The sequence below is a fragment of the Hemiscyllium ocellatum genome, chromosome 13, assembly GCF_020745735.1.
Source record: "Hemiscyllium ocellatum isolate sHemOce1 chromosome 13, sHemOce1.pat.X.cur, whole genome shotgun sequence".
In the NCBI taxonomy this organism is placed as follows: Eukaryota; Metazoa; Chordata; class Chondrichthyes; order Orectolobiformes; family Hemiscylliidae; genus Hemiscyllium; species Hemiscyllium ocellatum.
Genome location: NC_083413.1, coordinates 13,041,587 through 13,063,586, shown reverse-complemented (window position 1 = coordinate 13,063,586; position 22,000 = coordinate 13,041,587). Strand labels below are relative to the sequence as shown.

Here is a 22,000-nt window from a genome sequence, read left to right as displayed (position 1 = left end):
ATATACTTTTGTCCTAACAAAACATGCAGAGGGTGGTGAGTGTATGGAATGAGCTGCCAGAGGAAGTGTTGGAGGCTGACACAATTACAGACTTTAAAAGGCATCTGGATAAGTAAATGAATAGGAAAGGTGTAGAGGGATATGCACCAAGTTCTGGCAAATAAGACTAGATTAGGTTAGAATATCTGGTAGGTGTGGATGAGTTGGACCGATGGGTCTACTTCTGTGTTGTACAACTGACTCTACCCCAAAATGGAATTGGGGTAAACTGTGTTGGTTAAAGTCCTATTTAGCACATAGATGGTTGTTGATCAGTCATCTCAGCTTGGCATCTCTGCAGGAGTTCCTCGGTGATCTACGCTCAACCATCTTCAGCTGCTTCATCAGTGTTCTTCCCTTCATTATGAAGTCAGTGGGGATGTTTGCAGATGATTGTGAACGGTGCTGAACATTGACTGCTTTGGTATCTGAGTCACTGCACAATGTTCAAATGCAGCACGTTCTGGGTGATATCCAGACTTGGTCTGATAAGTCGCAAGTAACAGTAATATCATAAATGCCAGTCTGTGATTATCACCATTAAGAGGTAATCTAACCCCTGCCCCATTACATTTTAAATGGTATTAGTTACTGAATCCCTGACTCTCAATATCCCGGGGATTACCATTGACCAGAAACTCAACTGAACTTGTGACATACCTACTAGCTGTACAAGTAGGTCCAAGCCTGGGAAGACCGTGACGGGCAACTCTCCTCCTACAACCTGACCCTGTGTACCCACTTACAAGCGCGAGTAAAGTGTGATTTCATACACAACCTGCCTCGATGGATGCATCGCTGACCAGGGCAGAAGCCGCACCACATCTTCAAACATCCACTCCTTTCACCATCGGTGTTCAGTAATGGCAATACTAACTACGAGACGCTTTGCAGGAATTCAAAGATCATTAAACAGCGGGAAGTGGTTGCTGGGCCCCTTGCTGAGATATTTGTATCATCAATAGTCACCGGTGAGGTGACCGGAGACAGGAGGTTGGCTAATTTGCCACTATTTGAGAGGTGGCAAGGACATACCAGGGAACTATCAACCAGTGAGCTTGATGTTGGTGGGGAGCAAGGTGGTGGGAATCCTGAAGGACAGCATGCACATGTCCTTTCCTAAAAAGGAAAGGACTGATTAGGAATAGTCATTGTGGTTTTGTGTGGAAAATCATTTGACATAAATTTATATTTTTTTGAAGTAACAAAGGATTGAGGGCAGAGCGGTGGCCATGATTTATATGGACTTCAGTAAGGTGTTTGACAAGGTTCCCCATTGGAGACTGCTAGCAAGGTTAGATCTCATGGAATACAGGAAGAGCTAGCTATTTGGATACAAGACTGGCTCAAAGGTAGAAGACAGGGTGGTGGTGGAGGGTTGTTTTTCAGACTGGAGGCCTGTGACCAGTGGAGTGCCACAAGGATCAGTGCTGGGTCTACTACTTTGTCATTTTATATAAATGATTTGGATGTCAACATAGAAGGTATAGTTAGTAAGTTTGCAGAGGACACCAAAATTGGAGTGAAGAAGGTTACCTCAGATTACAATGGGATCATGATCGGATGGGCCAATGGGCTGTACAGTAGCAGATCAAGTTTAATTTAGATAAATGTGAGATGTTGCCTTTTGGGAAAGCAAATCTTAGCAGGGCTTATACACCTTAATGGTAAGGTCCTAGGGAGTGTTGCTGAACAGTGACCTTGGAGTGCATGTTCATAGCTCCTTGAAAGTAGAATTGCAGGTGGATAGGACAGTGAAGAATGGTATGCTTTGTTATTGGTCAGAGTATTGAGTATAAGAGTTGGAAGGTCATGTTGCAGCTGTACAGGACGTTGATTAAGCTACTTTTGGAATATTGCATGCAGTTCTGGTCTCATTCCTATCGGAAAATGTTGTGAAACTTGCAAGGGTTCAGAAAAGATTGACCAGGATGTTGCCTGAGTTGGAGGATCTGAGCTATAGGGAGGGGTTGAATAGGGCAGGGCTGTTTTCTCTGGAGCATTGGAGGCTGAGGGGTGACCTTAGAGGATTTATAAAATCATGAGGGGCATGGATAGGATAATTAGACAAAGTTTCTTTCTTCCCTGGGGTGGGGAGGGGGGAGTCCAGAACTAGAAGGTATAGGTTTAGGATGAGGTGGGGAAAGACATGAGATGAAGGGGATAACACTTTTATGCAGAAGGTGGTGCATGTATGGAATGAGCTGCTGGACGAAGTAGTGGAGGCTGGTACAATTGCAACATAAGTCGTCTAGATTTGAATAGGAAGGGTTTAGCAAGATAAGGGTCAAATGTGGCAAATAAGACTGGATTAATGTAGGATATCTGGCCAGCATGGATGAGATGGATTGAAGTGTCTGTTTCCATGTGGTAGATCTTTGATTCTAACCATGGGGCATGTATAGTATGCTGATATGCCACTTTGGTCTTAATACTATGCATGTCCCATCTTCTCATATGTCTCAGTAAATATATGTAATTCTCAGGAATAGTGTATTGGAAGTCAGTCTCATGACTCGATTAGTTTGCTATTGATTTGATGAATAAGCTGCATTCTAGTAGGGAGTTTGCTTCTCATCAAAGCACGAAATAGCAAGATTAAGAGGCAAGACGCACTTTTATTTAGACTCCCTATTTAACCAACAGTCTCGAGTTGCCAAAGTTGACATCGGCATGGAGTAGATGAAGGTTGATGAATTGGATGACATCATACTTCAAAGTCTTCTGGATAGACTTCTATCATGAGGCAAGACTTGTCTAATGCATTAATGATATTTAATTTGTTGCCAAACTTTGCACATGTTTCTTGATTGCCTGTACCACTGAGTACAGGTCATTCTGCTGTAATGCATGTTTTGGTAATGCAAATTTGCTCTAACGCAAGTGAATAATTGGAGGCACTATTCAGTGTGGACTATTAATGCATGTATTGGCTATGTGATTCTGGCCCCATTAGTTTAAATGGTGCTGCTATTATGTGATTTTCTTCTCACTGGATCACATGAGAATGAAACTACTGGATTATGGGAGAACTGACTGTCGCTCTTCAATTCTAAAGTATTAGGATTATAATAATGCTTGTGAATCTCCTGCAATGAAGAGCAGGAAAACGCCTTCTAATTTCTGCAGTTGGATTTGTCCCGTTCTTGAGTATAGAGTCATTGTTTGATCATTCCAGATTTGAAAGATGAAGGCAAGGAGCAAGTTAGTTCTATCCTCAAGACTTCAGCAGGGTTCCATTGCAACCTGCTGCTTTTTTAAACTTTTGATTTTTGTCATTTCCATTGGTGTTTTGAGTTCTCAGCTGACCTATAACCAGGTATTGTGGGATGGAAATGAGAATACTTTAAAAAATGAACCCTCCTTTAAAAGGGTCCTCAACTCACTCCCTCAGATGTTGATGACTTTAGTTTCTTTTCATACATTTATGCTGCTCTGAGAGGAACTGGCTTTTGAATACTCTGGTCGTAAACTATTCTCAGTGAAGAGGCTGCAAATATTTAATCTGATGTTAACAGATAGGAATGGCAAAAAGTTCATATATCTGGAATATCTCAACAGCTATTCTGGCAGATGAAGGCTACAGCTGGATGCCGAAAAATGGTGGTGAGTTCCACCATTGCGCTGACTTTTGGATGATTTCATATTGTCCAAGTTCCATGGTGAGAATGTGGGGTTGGATTTTAGAACCTACTGTGATGATTAGTGGGGCAGCACGGTGGCTCAGTGGTTAGCACTGCTGCCTCACAGCACCAGGGACCCGGGTTCATTTCTAGCCTCTGGCGACTGTCTGTCTGTGTGGAGTTTGCACTTTTTCCCAATGTCAGCGTGGGTTTCCTCCCACAGTCCAAAGATGTGCAGGTAAGGTGAATTGGCCGTGTTAATTTGCCCGTAGAGTTAGTGCATTAGTTAGGGCGAATGGGTCTGGGTGGGTTACTCTTCAGAGGGTCGGTGTGGACTAGTTGGGCCGAAGGGCCTGTTTCCACATTGTAGAGAATCTAATCTAGTATACGGATATGTATTGTAAAATCCACCAGCTGGTGTGAAAGAATTGTCAGAAAACTAGAAGTGTGAATATACAGTTAAAACAGAACTTTTGCTTTCTCCAGCCTCATTAGGATAGTGAATTTTGACTTCAAGTTGGTTGTTTCTGAAAGTCAGACTTTGGTTCACTTAGTGTAGTAACCCAACATAACATTATCTTATTTGTCCAAGGAAAATACTGCACCATCTACAATGCACACGATTCTTACCTGCAATCCTTGCAAAAACTTTTCAGCATTTTTGCTTTTGCAGTTGCACCCCACCTAGATATTTTTTTTTACATTGACTAGACTTCCTGTAGTAGCAGAAATTAGTTCAGCGATAGAGCACTTCTGTATGAGTTTGCAACTGTTGTCAGAAGGGAATCACTTAAATGATGAAGAGTAGTCCAGTGTAAGAACTGAGAAGGTTCAGACCAAGATTAAGGCAAAATAGAATATAGATAAGTGTGTATAGTAAATGGGCAAAGAAGGCCTGAGCTTTCTGATGTCAAAAGATCAAGATGTAGTGGAAAGAATGCTGTGTATGATATGTCAACTTGACAATACATTGAGAGCTAGCTGGAAGCACAGTTTGGGAGGAAGAGCTCAAAGGATAGAATCTGGTGTCTAGATTAGAGTGGCGCTGGAAAAGGGCAGCAAGTCGAGCAACATCCAAGGAGCAGGAAAATCGCCGTTTCGGGCAAAAGTCCTTCATCAGGAATAGAGGCATGGTGCCTGCACTGGAGAGAGAAATGTGTGGTGGTGGGGGTAGGGAGAAAGTAGCATAAGTACAATAGGTGAATGGGGGTGGGGATGGAAGTGATTGGTCAGAGAGGAGGGTAAAGTGGAAAGGTAGATGGACAGGTGAGGAGGGTGGTGCTAAGCTGGAAGGCTGGAGTGAGGTGGGCGTAGGGGAAATGAGTAAACTGGTGAAATCCACATTGATGCCATGGGGTTGAAGTGTTCCAAGGCGGAAGATGAGGCGTTCTTCCTCCAGGTGTCGGGTGGTGGAGGAGGCCCAGGACCTGCATGTCCTTGGCAATGGGAGGGGGAGTTGAAATGTTGGGGACACAGCAATGGGATTGATTGTTGCGGGTGTCCCGGAGATAATCCCTAAAGTGCTCTGCTAGTAGGTGTCCAGTCTCCCCAATGTAGAGGAGACCCCATAGGGAGCAACGGATACAATAAATGATATTGATGTGTTGGTGAAACTTTGGATGTGGAAGGCTCCTTTTGGGGGCCTTGGATGGAGGTGAGGGAGGAGTTGTGGCCTCAAGTTTTGCAGAGGTGGGTGCCAGGAAGGGAGGGTGGTTTTGTAGGGGGATGTGGACCTGACCAGGTAGTCACGAAGCGAACAGTCTTTGCGGAAGGTGGAAAAGGGTGGGGAGGGAAATATATCCCTGGAGGTGGCGAAAATGTCATCAGATGATGTGATTTATGCAAAGGTTGGTAGGGTGGAAGGTGAGCACTGGGGGATTCTGCCCTTGTTATGGGGGGAGGGGCAGGATGTGGATGAGATGCGTTTGGGGGGGGGGGGGCATCTTTAACCACGTGGGAAGGGAAATTGCGGTCTCTAAAGGCCATCTGGTGTGTTGTGTGGTGGAACTGGTCCTGGGAGCAGATATGACAAAGGTAGAGGAATTAGGAATACAGGATGGCATTTTTGCAGGAGGTAGGATGGGAAGCGGTATCATCCAGGTAGCTGTGGGAGTTGGTGGATTTGTAAAACATGTCGGTGTCAAGTTGGTCATTATTAATGGAGATGGAGGGGTCCGGGAAGGGAGGTGTCGGATAGTCCAGGTGAATTTAAGGTCAGGGTGGAATGTGTTGATGGATTATTACTCAACCTCCTCGTGCTCCCACGAGGTGGCACCAATACAATTTCCCTCCCGCACATGCTGCAATATAATTTATTGTATACGTTGCTCCCACTGCGATCCCCTCTACACTGGGGAGACTGGATGCCTCCTAGCAGAGTGTTTTAGAGAATATCTCTGGGACACCTGCACCAATCAACCCCACCATCCTGTGATCCAACATTTCAACTCCCCCTCCCACTCTGCCAAGGACATGCAGGTCCTGGGCCACCTTCACTGCTGCTTCCTCACCACCCGATGCCTGGTGGAAGAACATCTCATCTCATCTGCTTCGGCACATTGATGCCCTCGGGTTAAAAAAAATGTGGATTTCACCAGTTTTCTCATTTTCCCCTTCTCCCACCTCACTCCAGTTCCAGCTCAGCACCGCCCTCATGACCTGTCCTACCTGCTTATCTTCCTTTTTTCCACCTATTCACTCCACCACCCTCCTCGCTGACCTATCCCCTCCATCCCCACCCCCATTCACTTATTGTACTCTATGCTACTTTCTTCTCTCCTCTTCTTTCTTCCTCCTTCTCTCCCTCTTTCCACCCCCCCCCCAATTTATTTCTCCACTGCATGCACCCTACCTCTCCCTGATGAAGGGCTTTTGCCCAAAATGTCCAATTTTTTTTTTGGCGTCTTTTTTTTCCCCCCTCTCCTCGGATACTACCGGATCTGCTGTGCTTTTCCAGCACCACTTAAATCTAGATTTCCAGCATCTGCAGTCCTTGTTTTTACCTGGATAGAGTTTGGTTGCCAACCTAAAAGGGTGTGCAATTTTCTTGGTATATTATGGTATTTACCAAACATGCAAGCTATACTAGGCCTGGTTTTGACCAAATGAGATTAATTATTGATTATAGTGAAAGAACCCCTGGGGAACATTTTTGACTAATATATTGTGTATATAATTTTAATGGAGAAAGTGAAGGGTCTAAGATGACTAATTTTTTTTCATGGCTTCCCAGCAGGTGTGGAGACAGTTTTTAAAAATCACTTAACACCAGTCCAGCAGGTTTAATTGTAAGCACACTTTCTTTAAGAGCACCGCTCCTTCAGTTTGGCCCATCAAGTCCGCACTGACCCTTTTTTTTTAGCATCCCATCCAGACCCCTCCCTTCCTGCATTTCCCATGACTAACCCACCTAACCTGGACATGATGGACAATTTAATGATGCCAATCCACCTAATCCTTTTGGATTGTGGGAGGAAACCAGCGCATCCAGATGAAACGCATGCATTCACTGGTGGAATTTATGCAAACTCCACAGTCACTCTAATCTGGAATTGAACCCAGGTCCCTGGTTCTGAAACACTTTGAGGGCATGAAAGTGAACTGACACCAGTGAACCTAAGGGATAGGTTGGTAGAGGTGCCATGACGAACGTTTTAACGAATATTCCAGACAGTACAGAATAGATACATTCTAATAAATCTAAGGATGGTTCTGCTACTTCTGGTTACTAAGTGTCATACTCTAAGAAAAGACATAATTGTGCAAAGATAATTGGCTGGTCAGAAATTGGACAAAATATTAAATAAAAAGATGAGTTAAATTGTTAAGCAAAGATGTATAGTGAGGAAAAGGTTTTTCAGATATTTTCAAGTTAAAATGTTGATCCTATAGAAAATATATAGTGAATTAGTAAAGGAGGGTAGATATGGCAAACAAATTTGAGCAGATCGTCAGCCTTCACTAGAGGAGATGCAGGGCATCTCAAATAGCTGTAAAACAGGAATTGAAGAAGAAACTTTCTAGAAATTACCAGAGAAGTAGTATTGACTAATACTTAAGAATTTGCCAACTCTCAGTTCTAGGTCCTGACTGATTTCATTCTAGGATGTTAAAATGTACTAGTGAAATAGTTGCATAGGTTTTAATTTTCAAAGTGTCATTAATTTTGGATTGTTCCTTCCATTTGGAAAATAGGGAATGAACGCCTTTATTCAAAAGGAGGGAGACTAAGCTGGAAGCTGTAGACCAGTTAACACATTCCCTGTGGCACATCTTAGGCTATTTTAGATGTTGTAGGGGGCTTGGATAATTTAATCAGGCAAAGTCAACATTTTGTCAAAGGGCAATCCTGTTTTAGTTTATTGCAGTTCTTTTGAAGTAACCTGTGCTGCGGATATGATCCGGACTCATGTCTGGGTCTTCAGATTCCTGAGATTGTCAGTCGCACAAGTGTGTATACTGAACAAAGTGGTTTACTAGCAATCCTTTTTTTAATACATTTTGGGTTGGTATACTTCTGGGCTGATCAGAGTCTGAGTACTCCTAGACCACCAAAAGAATCTGATGTCTTAGTTTGCATAGTTTATGTACACTCTTCTTAAGTCAGAAATGCAGCATGATCCCATAGTAATAATCCGATTCCCTGAGGTCTGTGTGCACTCTTGCCATATCCTATAACTATTTCTTGTAAACAGTCTGTTCTCAGAATCCTATTGGTCCTGCCCTGTGATTGGGGCTATACCATTGCTTCCACATTGTTTTATTGGATCTGCATCAATCTGTGGTTTCTTGTTTGTACTGAGTCCCGTGTATCTACCTGACTCAGTATAGACAGTTAGTCAAACAGAACCCATTTTGTACAGCTTAAGCCATTTTGTCCTACTTCCCAGATGCCCACATCCTCCAACAAACATAAGATACCCTAGATTGTATTTAAAATTTCAGGAGATGTTTGTGCCGTGTCAACCATGATTGTGAAAAATAAAAGCTAATGGTTTTGTGAAGTAACTTTCTTATATATGAAAGGCTGGTTGGCTAACAGCAAAGAAAGAACAAATCTTAAGGCTAGTAGGATGTTGTGATGTGCCATTGGCCAGTGCAAGGGACTCTACTGAATTTATTAAATGACTTGGGTAGTTACTGAAAGTAAACATGCAGGTGCAACACGTCAGGAAGGCGGTCTTGGAAAGGATTTGAGTGCAGGAGTAGGGATGTCTTACTACAATTGTACTTGGCCTTGGTGAGACCCCATTTGGAATGTATACAGTTTTGAACTTTTTATGCAGTAAGGACATTCTTCCTCAGTGCAGCAAAGGTTTGCTGGACTGATTTGCTAGGATGATTGGACCTATATACAAAGACAGGGTGGCTTGGACGAATTTTTTTTAAAATGAGGGGGCATCAAAAGGAAATATATAGAATTTTAACAAGACTAAACAGGATAAATGCAGGAAGAATGTTCATGATGACTGGGGGAATTTGGAGTTGGAATCACACTACTTAAGGACAGGAGGTGGTATGGTTAGAACTGAGATGAGCAATTTCTTCACCCCAGAGTAGTGAGCCTGTGGCATTCTCTACCATAGAAAGTATTTAAGGACGCAAAATTGAATTGAGGAATTGGAAATTAGTTTTGAGGTTAAAGGAATGAGTGTATAGCTAGAAAGTGGGAACAGGGTACTGAGTTGTCATTTGGCCCTTTCTGCCATTCACAATGAGGGCTAATGGCTGCTTGCAACTTATGTTTTATGAAGGGTATGGTAGCTAAATTTGCTGACTTTGTACGCATACCTAATACACTTTCTCACTATGTTAAAAATCTCACAACACCAGGTTGTAGTCCAACAGGTTTAATTGGAAGCGCACTAGCTTTCAGAGCGACACTCCTCCATCAGGTGATAGTGGAGGGCTCAATTGTATCAAACTTATGGCAAAAATTTAGTGTGAAACTGAAATTATAAATTGAAAAATTGATTCTGTTAAGCCTTTCATCTGTTAGAATACAGTGATAGTTTCACTTCTTTCATGTTCATTTTAAAGTTGCATTCTTGGGTTATCTGTTAACAATGGTGATAGCTAGATAATATGTTGAAGGTGTTGGCCCCCTGTGTTCTGTCTATGCCATGATGTTTTAGATTGATTCTAATCTAAAAAGTGAGATAAGAGTTTTTTACATGAATTCATGCAGTTTTTGAGCAAAGTACAATGTAACTCTGCAAGTACAAATTCGCCCCACAAAATGAGTGCATGTGGATCTGTGTGTGTCTGTCTATCTGGGGTGGGGGTTGAGTGAGAAAGTCTGTGTGAAGTGAGTGCAGAGTGTCTTAAGTCTGTGAAGGGGTACGTGTGAGAATATCTGTGTAGTGCAATGGTGATCACCTGTAATGTGACGTGAACCCAAGGTCCCGATTGACGCCCTCCCTATGGGTACCGAACTTAGCTTATCAGCCTCTGCTCGGCCACTTTTCTCTGCTGCCTGTCCCAAAGTCCACCTTGGAGGATGGTCACCCGAAGGTCTGAGGCTGAATGTCCTGGACCACTGAAGTGTTCCCCAATGGGAGGGAACCCTCCTGTCTGTTTGTTGTGCGGTGCCCGTTCATCCGTTATCGTAGCCTTTGCTCGGTTTCCCCAATGTACAATGCCTCCGGGCATCCTTGCCTGCAACATATAAGATAGACACCATTGGCGGAGTCACATGAGTACCTACTATGTACAAGGTGGGAGGTGTTCCCACACGTAATAGTGGTATCCATGTCCACAATCTGACATGTCTTGTAGCGTCCACTGTGACAGGGTTGTATGGAGTTGCCCTGAGAGCCGGGCAGAATGCTACGAACAATAATCTTTGATTTTTGGCGGTTGTTTAAAGGCCAAAATGGAGGTGTGGGGAAGGTCTTAGTGAGGTGCTCATCCTCATTGATAATGTGTTGCAGGTCACAAAGAACATGGAGTAATTTTTCAGCTCCTGGGAAGTATTGAACCACAAAGGGTACCCTGTCTGTTGCAGCACGTCTGTCTCCAGAGGTGGTCATTACAGTTCCTTGTGGCACGTCGGAACTGGCAGTCGATGAGTTGAGCATTGTACCCAGTTCTTGTGAGGGCATCCTTGAGTACTTCCAGGTGTCCGTCAAGTTCCTTCTCATCTGAGCAGACCTAGTGTATGCGTAGGGCTTGTCCATAGGGATTGGCTGTTTTAATGTTTTGGGTGGAAGCTGGAAATGTGTTGCATTGTGAGGTTGTCTGTGGGTTTGAGGTAGTGTGGTGCTGAGGTGTCCATCCTTGATGGCGATGCATGTGTCCAAGAATGAGACAGATAGTCATGAGTAGTTCATGGTGAGTTTAATGGTGGGATGAAACTTGATGTCACTGTGTAGTTTTATCAGTGACTCCTCGCCATGGGTTGAGAGGAAGAAAATGCTGTCAATGTACCTAGTGTACAACGTTGGTTGGAGATCCTGCATAAAGGAGTCTTGTTTGAAGCTGTGCATAAAATCGTTGGCATATTGGGATGCACATTTGGTCCCCATGGCTGTTCCATGTGTCTGGATGAAGAACTGGTTGTCAAACGTGAAGACGTTGTGATCAAGGATAAAGTGGATGAGTTGTAGGATGATGTTTGGAGACTGGCAGTTGTTGGTGTTGAGAACTGAGGCTGTTGCTGTGATGTCGTCATTGTGGGGGATGCTGGTGTAGTGCGTGGAAACGTCCATTGTGATGAGGAATGTTCCCGCTTCGGCACGTCCGTGGGTGCTGAGATTCTGTAAGAAATCTGTAGTGTCGTGACAGAAGCTGGAGATCCCCTGTACAATAGGTTTCAAGATGCCTTCCACATAGCTGGAGAGATTCTCACGTAGCGTCCTATTGCCCAACACGATGGGATGTCACGGTGTGTTGGCTTTGTGTACCTTTTGGAAGGCGGTAGAAGTCGCCTACACGAGAAGTACGTGGGATGAGGGCGCGTAGGGAACTCTGAAGGATTAGATCTAAAGTTCTGATCAGTATGTTTAATTCTTGGGTGTGTTCTTTGGTCGGATCAGCTGGTAGTTGGCTGTAGTGTTCCTGGTTGTTCAGTTGTCAGTACACTTTGATGCAGTAATCTGTTCTATTCTGAATGACAATGGCTCCTCCTTTGTCATCAAACCAGCAGATAAAATGTTGTGATTGGTTTTGAGCCTGGATGGCATTGCGTTGTGAATGGGTGATGTTTTGCTCTACCTTGTGGGTACGGCTGATGAATCTGGTATTTATATATTTCCTGGCAGTTTGAGCATACATGTCAAGCCCAGGGCAGCGGCCCTCCTGGTGGAGTCCATGTTGACACCTTCTTTGGTCGCTCCTCTACAGATCCCTGTGATGACAGTCCACTGATGAACTGGAACACAGTGGGATCACTGCCGGCACCTTGAAAGAATTCCCAGAGTCTCATTCGTCTGATGAACTCCTCGGTGTCTGCTGCCAGAGCCAACGGGTCCATTTTGGTGGTATGAGTAGGTAGGGAAAGAGTTAAGTGTTTTAGGGTTGCTTGACAAAGGCTCAGCTAAGATGACTGATTAGATAAGAACTTGCTTCCAGCATCTGTTTACTACAAGGGTAATGGTTTAACGAGGTGAAGAATATCTATTGTATACAGTCAGTTGGTTGATCTTTACTGTTGATGCTTGCTGACTGTAATGGTCACCCGATCAGTGTAGATGTTGCCTTTATTTGAATGCAGCTCCTTGTGACTATATAATTCCTTAAGACTCTGCTTTTCACGAGAAGACCGATAACTCGTGTCTGTGTACGTGGGCGAGCTCTCTAGCGGGCCCGGAATAAAGATGAAGAATGTTGAGCTATACTGTGTCGAGTGTTTTGTTTTGACTGATACAGAAATGGGATGACAATTGCTCAAAGAAAAGTGAGCTGTGAAGAAGACATAAGGTGCAGACGATGGGATAGGTTAAGTGATGCAGTAAAGTCCTGACCAATGGAGTACAAAGCGGGAAATTGTCCACTTTTGGCAAAGAATAAAAGGTAATAGGTGTTGAATCTTAAAACTTTTAAGGCAGAGGTAGGTAGATGTTTTTACAAGCAAATGAAGAATTTTTGGGATATATAAGAATGTAGTTAGGGTAAAATCAAGTCAACTGTGATCTTGTTGGCAGAGCAGGCTCTGAGGGGGCTAAGTGGCTTACTCTTCCCAAGTATGAACGAGGAACAATTGAGGTACAGCAAATTTTGTTTTAGCTGGTACTCTGAATTGGCAAATATCATGAACCTGAAATAACAAATTTACTGTATTATGATCTCTGCAATGTCAGAGGGTGTGAGCAAGGAGGCTTTCTGCTAGTTTTATTAAAGGCAAAGTTGCATTATTATGTAAAGTGTAAATAAAAATGTGCCTATCTCCCCTGCCTTGCATTTCTATTATAAGTGAATCTGTTATGTGTTTTGTTAATGTGAAATCACTAATGATTTGTCGAATGCATGGCATTGGAAAAGCACAGTAGGTCAAGGAGCAGGAAAATCTGTGTTTTGGGCATAATCCCTCATTGATGCTGCCCGAGCTGTTCTGTTTTTCCAGTACCATGCTCAGCTGATCTGCAGTCCTTATTTTTGCCACACTGTTACAGCCACGCATGTTTTAAAGTTTGCACTTTTAGTGTGATTACATCAACACTTTAAATGCTGTTTAAGTGTGATTTTTCTGTGGAGTCACAAGAATGCAACCATCACATTGTAGAAGAACTACCTGTACTTCTGCATGTTACACATTGTTTACATGGACCTCTTGATCAGCTGGTGCACTGGTGGTCACAATGGTGCTAGTTAAATAAAAGTTGTCTGCTTAAACATGACTATTTAGTTTGGAGCTGGATTGGTTGCGCTGGGGGATACGGAGGGAAGAAAGATTGACAGTTGACCATCTTCCAATCTCTCCGATACAGGGATATGCTAGTGGATTGCAAATGTTACTTGCTCACTGTATGTAAGCCTAAACACAACTATAGCCAAGTCAGTTCAGTCTGCGCATAGAGGTTTTTACAAATTTGCTTGTCTTAAGCTGTGGTTAGTGTGGTTGCAGACAAACTGGAGCTGAGGTGCTGTGTGCTGATAGAGCTTGGAACAAGTAATTGGCCTGTGGATTAGTGATCACTCATTGGCATCAACTGTGATTCTTGAGTAGCTGGATAGCTTTGGGCTTTGAGCAAGATACGTCTTTAGACCACTACTAACTTGGGAATGCCATATTCTCTGCAATAAAAGCACTTATCAGTCTGAAGAAATATTTATCTCTCCTTCGGTTGGTGTAAACAGTGATGCCTTTTAAAAGGTTTAACCTACTGTAATGTAGGTGAATCAACCATACCATGCATGTTACAAACCAGTGGAAGCACGAGAGAAAGATGGCTTGAAAAGCAGCATTCTGGTTGAAGAGTCCTCCTCGACCCCTGAACAGGAACTAGCTGTCACCACTATTTTGTGTTGTATAGGATTAGAGTTCTAATTTGTAGGTTTCTATACTGGTTTTTAAAAATTTGTGTATGTGGTTTCCGGATTACTTTTTTTTTAAAAAAAAAACCTGGTTTGGGTGTGGATTTTTTTATTTGATGGAGTACAAGTGCACTATTCCTTATCTCAAAGCTCAAATCCAGAGTCTTTTTTTCATAAGATCTTTTTCTGTATAACAAGGTTGTTTTGGTGTGTGAACAGGCGACCCAACTCCGCATCTGCTTCACCCACGTTGCTCAATGTTGCGTGGCGGCGTGGCACAGCATTGGCAGGTGTCAATTGTCTCGGTGCTCATACTGGTCACACAGGGTTTGCTGTCTTGGTAAGACTGTATTTCACTGTGAAAAGTCACTTATTCAGAAATCCAAAAACCAACTGGACCCAAGGATTTCAGAAAGGATTGTGTACGTGTGTGTGTTTAAAAAAAAATGCAGACAATGTATTCATGTTGTTACTCACCTCTGGAGTAGGTGGGCCTTGAACCTGGCCTCTTGGCTCACATAGGGATCCTGTGGTACAGGATCCCCTGACCTTGGAACTACATGATGGGTAAATTGGGAAATGTGTACTAATTAAATCAATAACATCTGTGAGCATTTGGTAAATAGGGCATGATTTCCAGTGAGATGTGACAGGAATTAATGTAGAGTGCACTTTTAAAATAGTCATTATCTGAGGCGATGCTTTAAAGTTTTCGTTCAATGTGTGTGCTCTGCATGAAGTAAGGTGCTTTGCTCATTCTCAAATGACATTTCATCCTGAGTTTTTCTTGGCACTGAAAAAGACGGCAGATTGTGAAGGAGTCCCTTGGCTTCCCACTGTCTGAAATTGGCTTTCCAGTTTGGAAGCTGATAAGGGCACTAGTTCCTGAGGAATGGAATCTGTCACACTGTGTACTGTGGCTCAGCTGTATAGGAATGAGGAAGGAATGGTAAGGGAAGCATTTGGGTAGCAGACAGTAATTCTGTGATCATCAATGCAGTTCCTCAATTACGTAACCTTCCTGGTACTGGGATCAAGGATGTCCCCAAGCATCTGCTGGGCATTCTCTTTGGGAGGGTAAACAGCTAGAGGTCGAGTCACTATGACTTGAGTATGTAGGGAGATGTCTTGAATCAGAATTTGGAGTTAGTAGAAAGTAGCAAATAAGACCTCAGTTGTAGTAATCTGTGGATTCTCAGTGTTGTGTGGAAGTGAATGCAGAAGTAGGATACGACAGAGCCCTAGAGATGTATAGCATGGAAACAAACCCTTCGATCCAACCCGTCCGTGCCAACCATGAAATGGAATTCCTTGTGGGGTGTTTGGTGCTATTGGAGGGTTTTCAACTAACTTAGGTAGGGTATAGGAGCTAAGAACAGTAGATGAGAATAATCCAAGACCATATATACCGCATACTTGAAATGGCACTTTCAAAGCAAATAAAGTTGGTGCAGTTGTAAAGGAGAAACACTTAGTTTATTGTGCAATATATAAATGCAGATGTAGTAAATTTGAGGAACAGGTTTTCTTGTAGAATTTTCTGGTTATAAGAGACCTAGCTCAAGGCAGGGCAATACTCAGTATTCTAATCGGAGTTACAAGGCCATTTTGGGGAAGAGCAGGAGGGTTGGAAGTATTGGTTAGGGAGACAGTTGCACTGTTTTGAGGGTCCATGAACAAAATAAATTTAGAGTTAAACAAAAAGGCTATGATTTATATTGCTACATAATGTATAGATTCTCAGCTGCTAGTGAGAATATTGCAGAGGAACATATCTGCAGGCTAATCAATTAAACCATTAACTACTCAATGGTGAACATTATTATTAACACATATAAATTGATACTTGTGCTTCAATGTTCCTGGATTGCATGCAGCAAAGCTTCTTACAACCATATGTGCCTAGTCCAACAAAGGGTACACTATTGGATCTGGGTCTTGCGATTGAGGTGGATCCAGTATCATCACAGGAATGTTTTAGGATATAATGATCAGTTCATTAAGGTTCAGAATGACCAAATGATATGCATTAAGCCAGAGTGAGAATAATTGATTGGAGAGTGAACTTCAGTTGGGCAAGAAAAGAGCTGGGTGGAATTGACTGCAACGAGTGGCAAGTAAAACTAACTAACTGAATAATGGGCTACTGTCAACAATGAAATAGTTCAGGTATAGTCAAGGTATATTTTTCCATTAGAAAGGACCAACAAATTCCAAGTTCCCCTGATTTTACTATCAAAATAGATTAGATTCCCTACACTGTGGAAACAGGCCCTTTTTGTCCCAACTAGTCCACACCTTACCTCCGAAGAGTAAGCCACCCAGACCCATTTACCCCTGACTAACGCACCTAACTCTCTATGGGCAATTTAGCATGGCCAATTCACCTAACCTGAACATCTCTGGACTGTGGGAGGAAACTGGAGTACCCAGAGGAAACCCATGCAGACATGGGGAGAATGTGCAGACTCCACACAGTCGCCTGAGGCTGGAATCGAAACCAGGTCCCTGGTGCTGTGAAGCAGCAATGCTAACCACTAGGCCATCGTGCTCTGGGACGGATACTTGGGACGGATACTTGGGACGGATACTTGGGACGGATACTTGGGACGGATACTTGGGACGGGGCCCAAGAAGAATACTGAATGCTAAGAGGAAGTGAGCTCTAAATAAGAGCAGCAGAGAATAATTATGGTAGGACTGGCAGGCAATCTATTAATATAAGGTGTTCCAAAGTCCATTGATGTATGAATAGTAGAGGTGGTGAAAGAATTATAGATTCATTGGCCTATCAAATCTGCACCAACATAATTACCATTAAAGGTGTACTCGCCCCATCTTCCTGCGCTTGTCCCATATTTTTGAATGTTATGATGAATCAACTACTCCAATACTTTAAATGTTTTAAGGTTTCCAGCCTCCCCTACCTTCCCAGGCAATGCATTCCAGATTCTCCTTACCTGCTGAGTGAGTGTATTTTCCCAAATCTCCTGCCCCTTTCCCTAAAACTATGCCTTCCTGTGACTTCGACCACTCAACCAAGGGAGCAACTGCTATCTACTCACCCTGTCCATACCCCTCACTTTTAACACCACAATCATGTCCAGACACCTGCAAGTTCATATGCATGTGCACATCCAGACTTGTCCTTTATACTTCAATCTCTCCATCCCATGCAACATCCTGGTGACTGTCCTCTAGAGCCATTACATCCTTCCTGAAGTGAGGTGACTAGAACTGCATACAGTACTCCATCTGTGGCCTAAACCAATGTTCTGTACAATTCCAACATTACTACCCTTGCTCTTAATTCTGTCGTAACTGATGAGTGCTGGCAAATGAGTTTAGATTATGTTAGGTTATCTGGACGGCATGGACTGAAGCATCTGTTTCCGTGCTGTACATCTCGATGATTCTGACAGCAAATGTTGCATATGCTGCCTTAAACTATCCTGTTTATTTCTCTGCCAGCTGCAGGGAACAGTGAATAATTGCCTCTGTTCCTCGAAGTTATCCACTGTCCTGCCAATCATTTTAATATTCCTTCATCCTGTTTCTTCAGTGCATCACCTTGCACTTAAATACTATCTGCCCATCTGACCAATCCATCTAATCTTACTGTAGCCTACAACCACCTTAGCTATTAACCACTCTACTAATCTTGCTGTTGACTTGCAAATTTTTAACACCTGTTTTTTTTTCCCCCTCCTCCAAACAAACATTTTCATCTATATCACTTATGTAAATAACAAACAAACAGTACGAATCCTGATCTTTGTGGTACACCATGGGCCTCCAGTGACACTAACACCCTTCTACCAGTACACTTCGTCCTATTACGAAGCCCGTTGCTTATCTATCTTGTCAAGTTTCCATCTATTTCATGTGCTTTAATCTCAATTAGTCTCCAATTTGGGACCTTGTCAAAAGCTTTGCTAAAATCCATATAAACAATGTCAACTGAACTTCCCTCATCCACACGCTTGATCACATTTTCAAAACATTCTAATGAACTTGTTAGGCATTGACAAATCCATGCTGGTTGAGGTAATCATTAACTAATGCCTTTCTAAGTGGCTGTTAGTTTGCTCCTTCAGAATTTTCTCCAATAGTTTCCTTAACACTGACTTGTGACTTGCTGGTCTGTAATTTCCTGGTTCATCTCTTGTTTTAGGACCAAAAAGGGAACTCCTGGTGACCGGGCCCTTGGCTGATGTGTTAATTATACAGTTATTGCTCAATGTCTGCAAAGGTTCCAGTACTGAAAGCCAATTGAATTTGCAAGTACTGAGCTCACTAAAATAATGGAAATGCAATCTTTGATTTTGGTATGGGTAGGCAAATTTGCTATTCATGATTTTGGGGTACAGAGGATTTGCTGTACTTTGCTTTCCTCTTTATCAAGAGGGAGTTGCTATTCAGGCTATTGTGACAAATGAGGAAACGGGCACAAAGGTTACAAATCTGAACTGGTAGATTGATACTTAAAATTGGCAAGGCACCAGAGCGAATGAAATGTATCCAAGGATTTTGAAGGTTGAATGGAAATTGTAAGGGTACTGACCCTAATAGCTTGTGCTCTTTGGACTCTGGGGAAAGTGCCAGAAGACTGGAAAACTGCAAACACTGCAGTTATGTGGATAAAAAGTAAAGTTGCCATGGAGTACTTTTATCAGGCTGTTTTTGTCTTTGGACACAGTTGACAGGTGGTTTGACCTGGGAATCACTTTGCTCCAGGTGAGCAGAGAAGTTGAGTGTCCTTCATCGAACCTTAGCTGGTGTGGGAATTGAACACACCGTATCATTACCACATTGCAAGCTAGCTGTCTGACCATCCTTCTACACAGCTACATGGTAACAAAACTCCTTGAAGACAACTTAAACTTCCTTGATTTTAGTTTTGGGGAGAGATGATGCTGGCTTGATGCATATTGACAGATACTACATGCTTTCCCGTCACGGATACCTGGGTGCACATTTAAACATGGAAGAGAAACCGGCAGATAGCTCTATCAACCACTCCATGGCCTGCTAATACTACCTTTTTTAGCTGAATTGTTTTTGAACTGGCTTGGATAGCATGGGCTGATGAATATACTATGTAACAGTTTTTTTTTATCAACTACATGTAATAACAAACACTAATGTACAATTGCAAACCAGTTGTCAGGAAAGTTTTTTTTAATGCAGTAGTTTGCTGATGAGCTGCTGATCAATGAGATTTGTGCTTATTCTTTCTCTCTGGCTGCAACCCTCCATCTTTCTACCTGTCTTGGTTCAGCATGCAGTTGAGTTCCACAAAGAATAACAATTCAATGATAGCAGAAATCTAAGGATTGTCTCTTTGTATAGGAGTCCTACTTCCTTTGCTACTTCACTCACCCTCTCCCTCCAGTCCTGTGAAGATTTCTCTTAACCATCAAATTATTTTGAAAGGCCCAATTGAATCTGCCACCAAGGTCTGGCATTCCATTCATAAACCTAACCACTCCTGTGTAGTGGGATTTTGCACATTTCACATCTATTTATATATTTAACCCATGCTGTTCTCAGAACCTTGCCTGTGTTTTGAGTTCTCTTATTTTAGGGTCTGGCTAATTCAGCAAATTTTCATGTTTAAGTATTACAACGTTGTAAGCCTCTTTGGTGCAAATTTGCTTGCTTATCAGCTCTAACTCTAACCCATCCAACTTAAAACTGTGGATTGATTTATTTTGGTTCAGAATAAATCTGTGTTCTAGAATAGACTTTTTAATTTAAACATTCACTAGTTACATTCATGTGAAGTACTGCCTTGAATAACTGGGAAGCTTTTACTTTGGTCTTGATTAGAACTAATACTAAGCCACTTTAATTACTGCTATTATAAACAGCCTGTTTGCCAAGATTGGTTTGAATCAAGTAACAAAGTTGATGCAAATGTACAACAGTAGACTCAACTTTTTTTTATAAACTTCTTTTCAAATTTTTTTGATAGCCTACGGAAATAGATGTACTAGTTGGAAAGGAACGCAATAACTTGCTCACCCATGGTTTAGTCCTGGGTGGAAAGAAGTGCTCTGTTATCAGAGATCAGCTGTTTACTGATGGTGATTTCACAATGGACTTGAGGACTAAGAGCCAAACTGGAGAAGCAACGTACAATGTTTCTATTGGCAGAGCTGGCAAAAGTAAGTAATTCAGATCCTACTCGCAATATGTGCATCTTCTCAAATAATGAATGTGTTCTAATTTCTGGGTTTTTTTGTTAAATTTTGAAGAAATTGGGCTCAGGCTTTAATTTCACCATCTTAAACTTTTAAACCAGTGACAAGGGATGTAGAGAAAAACTGATCTTGCAAGTCTGCCATTCTACTCTTTAGTTATAAACAGAGCTTTACTACTTTAAAACACTGGGTTTATGTACTTTCCTTTCTTTATGGAATCAGCTTCATGAAATTCCAGACAAACTTTGCACAGCCCACGGAAGAACTATCTAAATGTGCAGCTATTGGGTGCATATAAACCTGACCGTTTGTAGATTTTAAAGCAGAGCCTTCAGGCTTTTATTACCCTATTAAAACTTGAAATAATTGAAATAGCATAGTTATTTAGCAAAAATAAAATGATAACTTGCTAAATTCTAAAATTTTAAAAATCTATTCCAGCAATTTTTCTACTTGGGTTTAAAAAAAGTCAAGGGTTGTGTACACAAACTGGCTAGTTTGCATTATCTATGTGCAATAAATAATTGTATTGATGTACTTAGCCTAAACAAGCAAAACCGCTTTAGTGGACAAAGGCACAATTTCTCCAGGAATGTTTCTTGTCCCATCTCCCATGCTGATGCAATTCAGCCAGGTGATACCTTGTCTTGATCCTATCTGTCAGTCCATCTATGGAGATTATCAAAAGAATCCTACTTGGTGCATGGTTCTCCTTTTTTGCCTCTGGGGGAGAAAAGTACAAAATGTTGGTCAATAATTGGTTCTGGTGTTGCCTTGGTTTTAGATTAACAACTCTGCTGCAGTTCAATTTGTACTTTGTTGATACTGTTTTGATTTTGTTTTTTGAAAGGTATTCTGATTTCAGAGGCCACTTTAGATGTCCTTTTAAATGAGTGGTAGTAAATTCAAAGGATATTCTGGATAAATGTAAAACAGTAAAGTCTTTATTGCATAGATTTGCCATGTGCTTTGTCACCATTTTACTCCAGACTTGTCAGTTTTTAACATCTTATCCCTAGATATGCACACTTTTTTTTGCCTCCTTGAACAGTTTCAAAAATTTCACGTTAGGTTTCTAAGTTTTTTTTGTTTACAAACTGTCTTGAGTCAAATTGTCAGCTTTTAAAATGGTTTTTATTACAACCACTGATATATTATATATTCTTTTTACTTCTCTCCCACTGCATCGAGGCTGGAAATAACACTTTCAGTTGAACTTGTATTGCTGATTTATTTGCTCCTAGATGCTTTGATTGCCCATCTAACACTTTTTTTTAGCAAACATACTGGTTTTCTGGGAGAAAGCTGCCTGCTCAATTTAACATCGCATCCACCATGTTGAATATTCTCTGAATCCATCACCATTTGTGTTAGCAGTGTGCTGTCTTTTAAGGTGCAGTGCAGCAACTTGCCAAGGCTCCTTCAGTACTTTACAAATCTCAGTTATGAATTTCCTCCACTTTAACTACACTGTGGGGATTGCAAGCACACACTGTGGCTGAAGTGGCATCTTGCCACAGCCACCCTTTTTTTTTTGGGCAAGTGCTGACCTAGCCAGTGAAGCCCCTTTCTTGAGAGAGCTAATCACTTTGTAATTTGAATGGCTATTCAATTGCACACCTGTCTGTATATTAATTAAAATGGTTTTAATAGTTGACA

At 42.0% G+C, this 22,000-nt stretch overlaps 1 protein-coding gene across 1 annotated transcript in view; it reads left to right on the top strand.

The window, feature by feature from the left end:
• LOC132821429 (profilin-2-like) overlaps positions 1-22,000 on the top strand; it is a 64,713-nt gene that overhangs the window by 23,732 nt on the left and 18,981 nt on the right. The window contains exon 2 of the mRNA XM_060834014.1: positions 20,113-20,305. Coding sequence (XP_060689997.1) covers positions 20,113-20,305 — 193 coding nt within the window. The remainder of the gene's footprint in view (positions 1-20,112; positions 20,306-22,000) is intronic.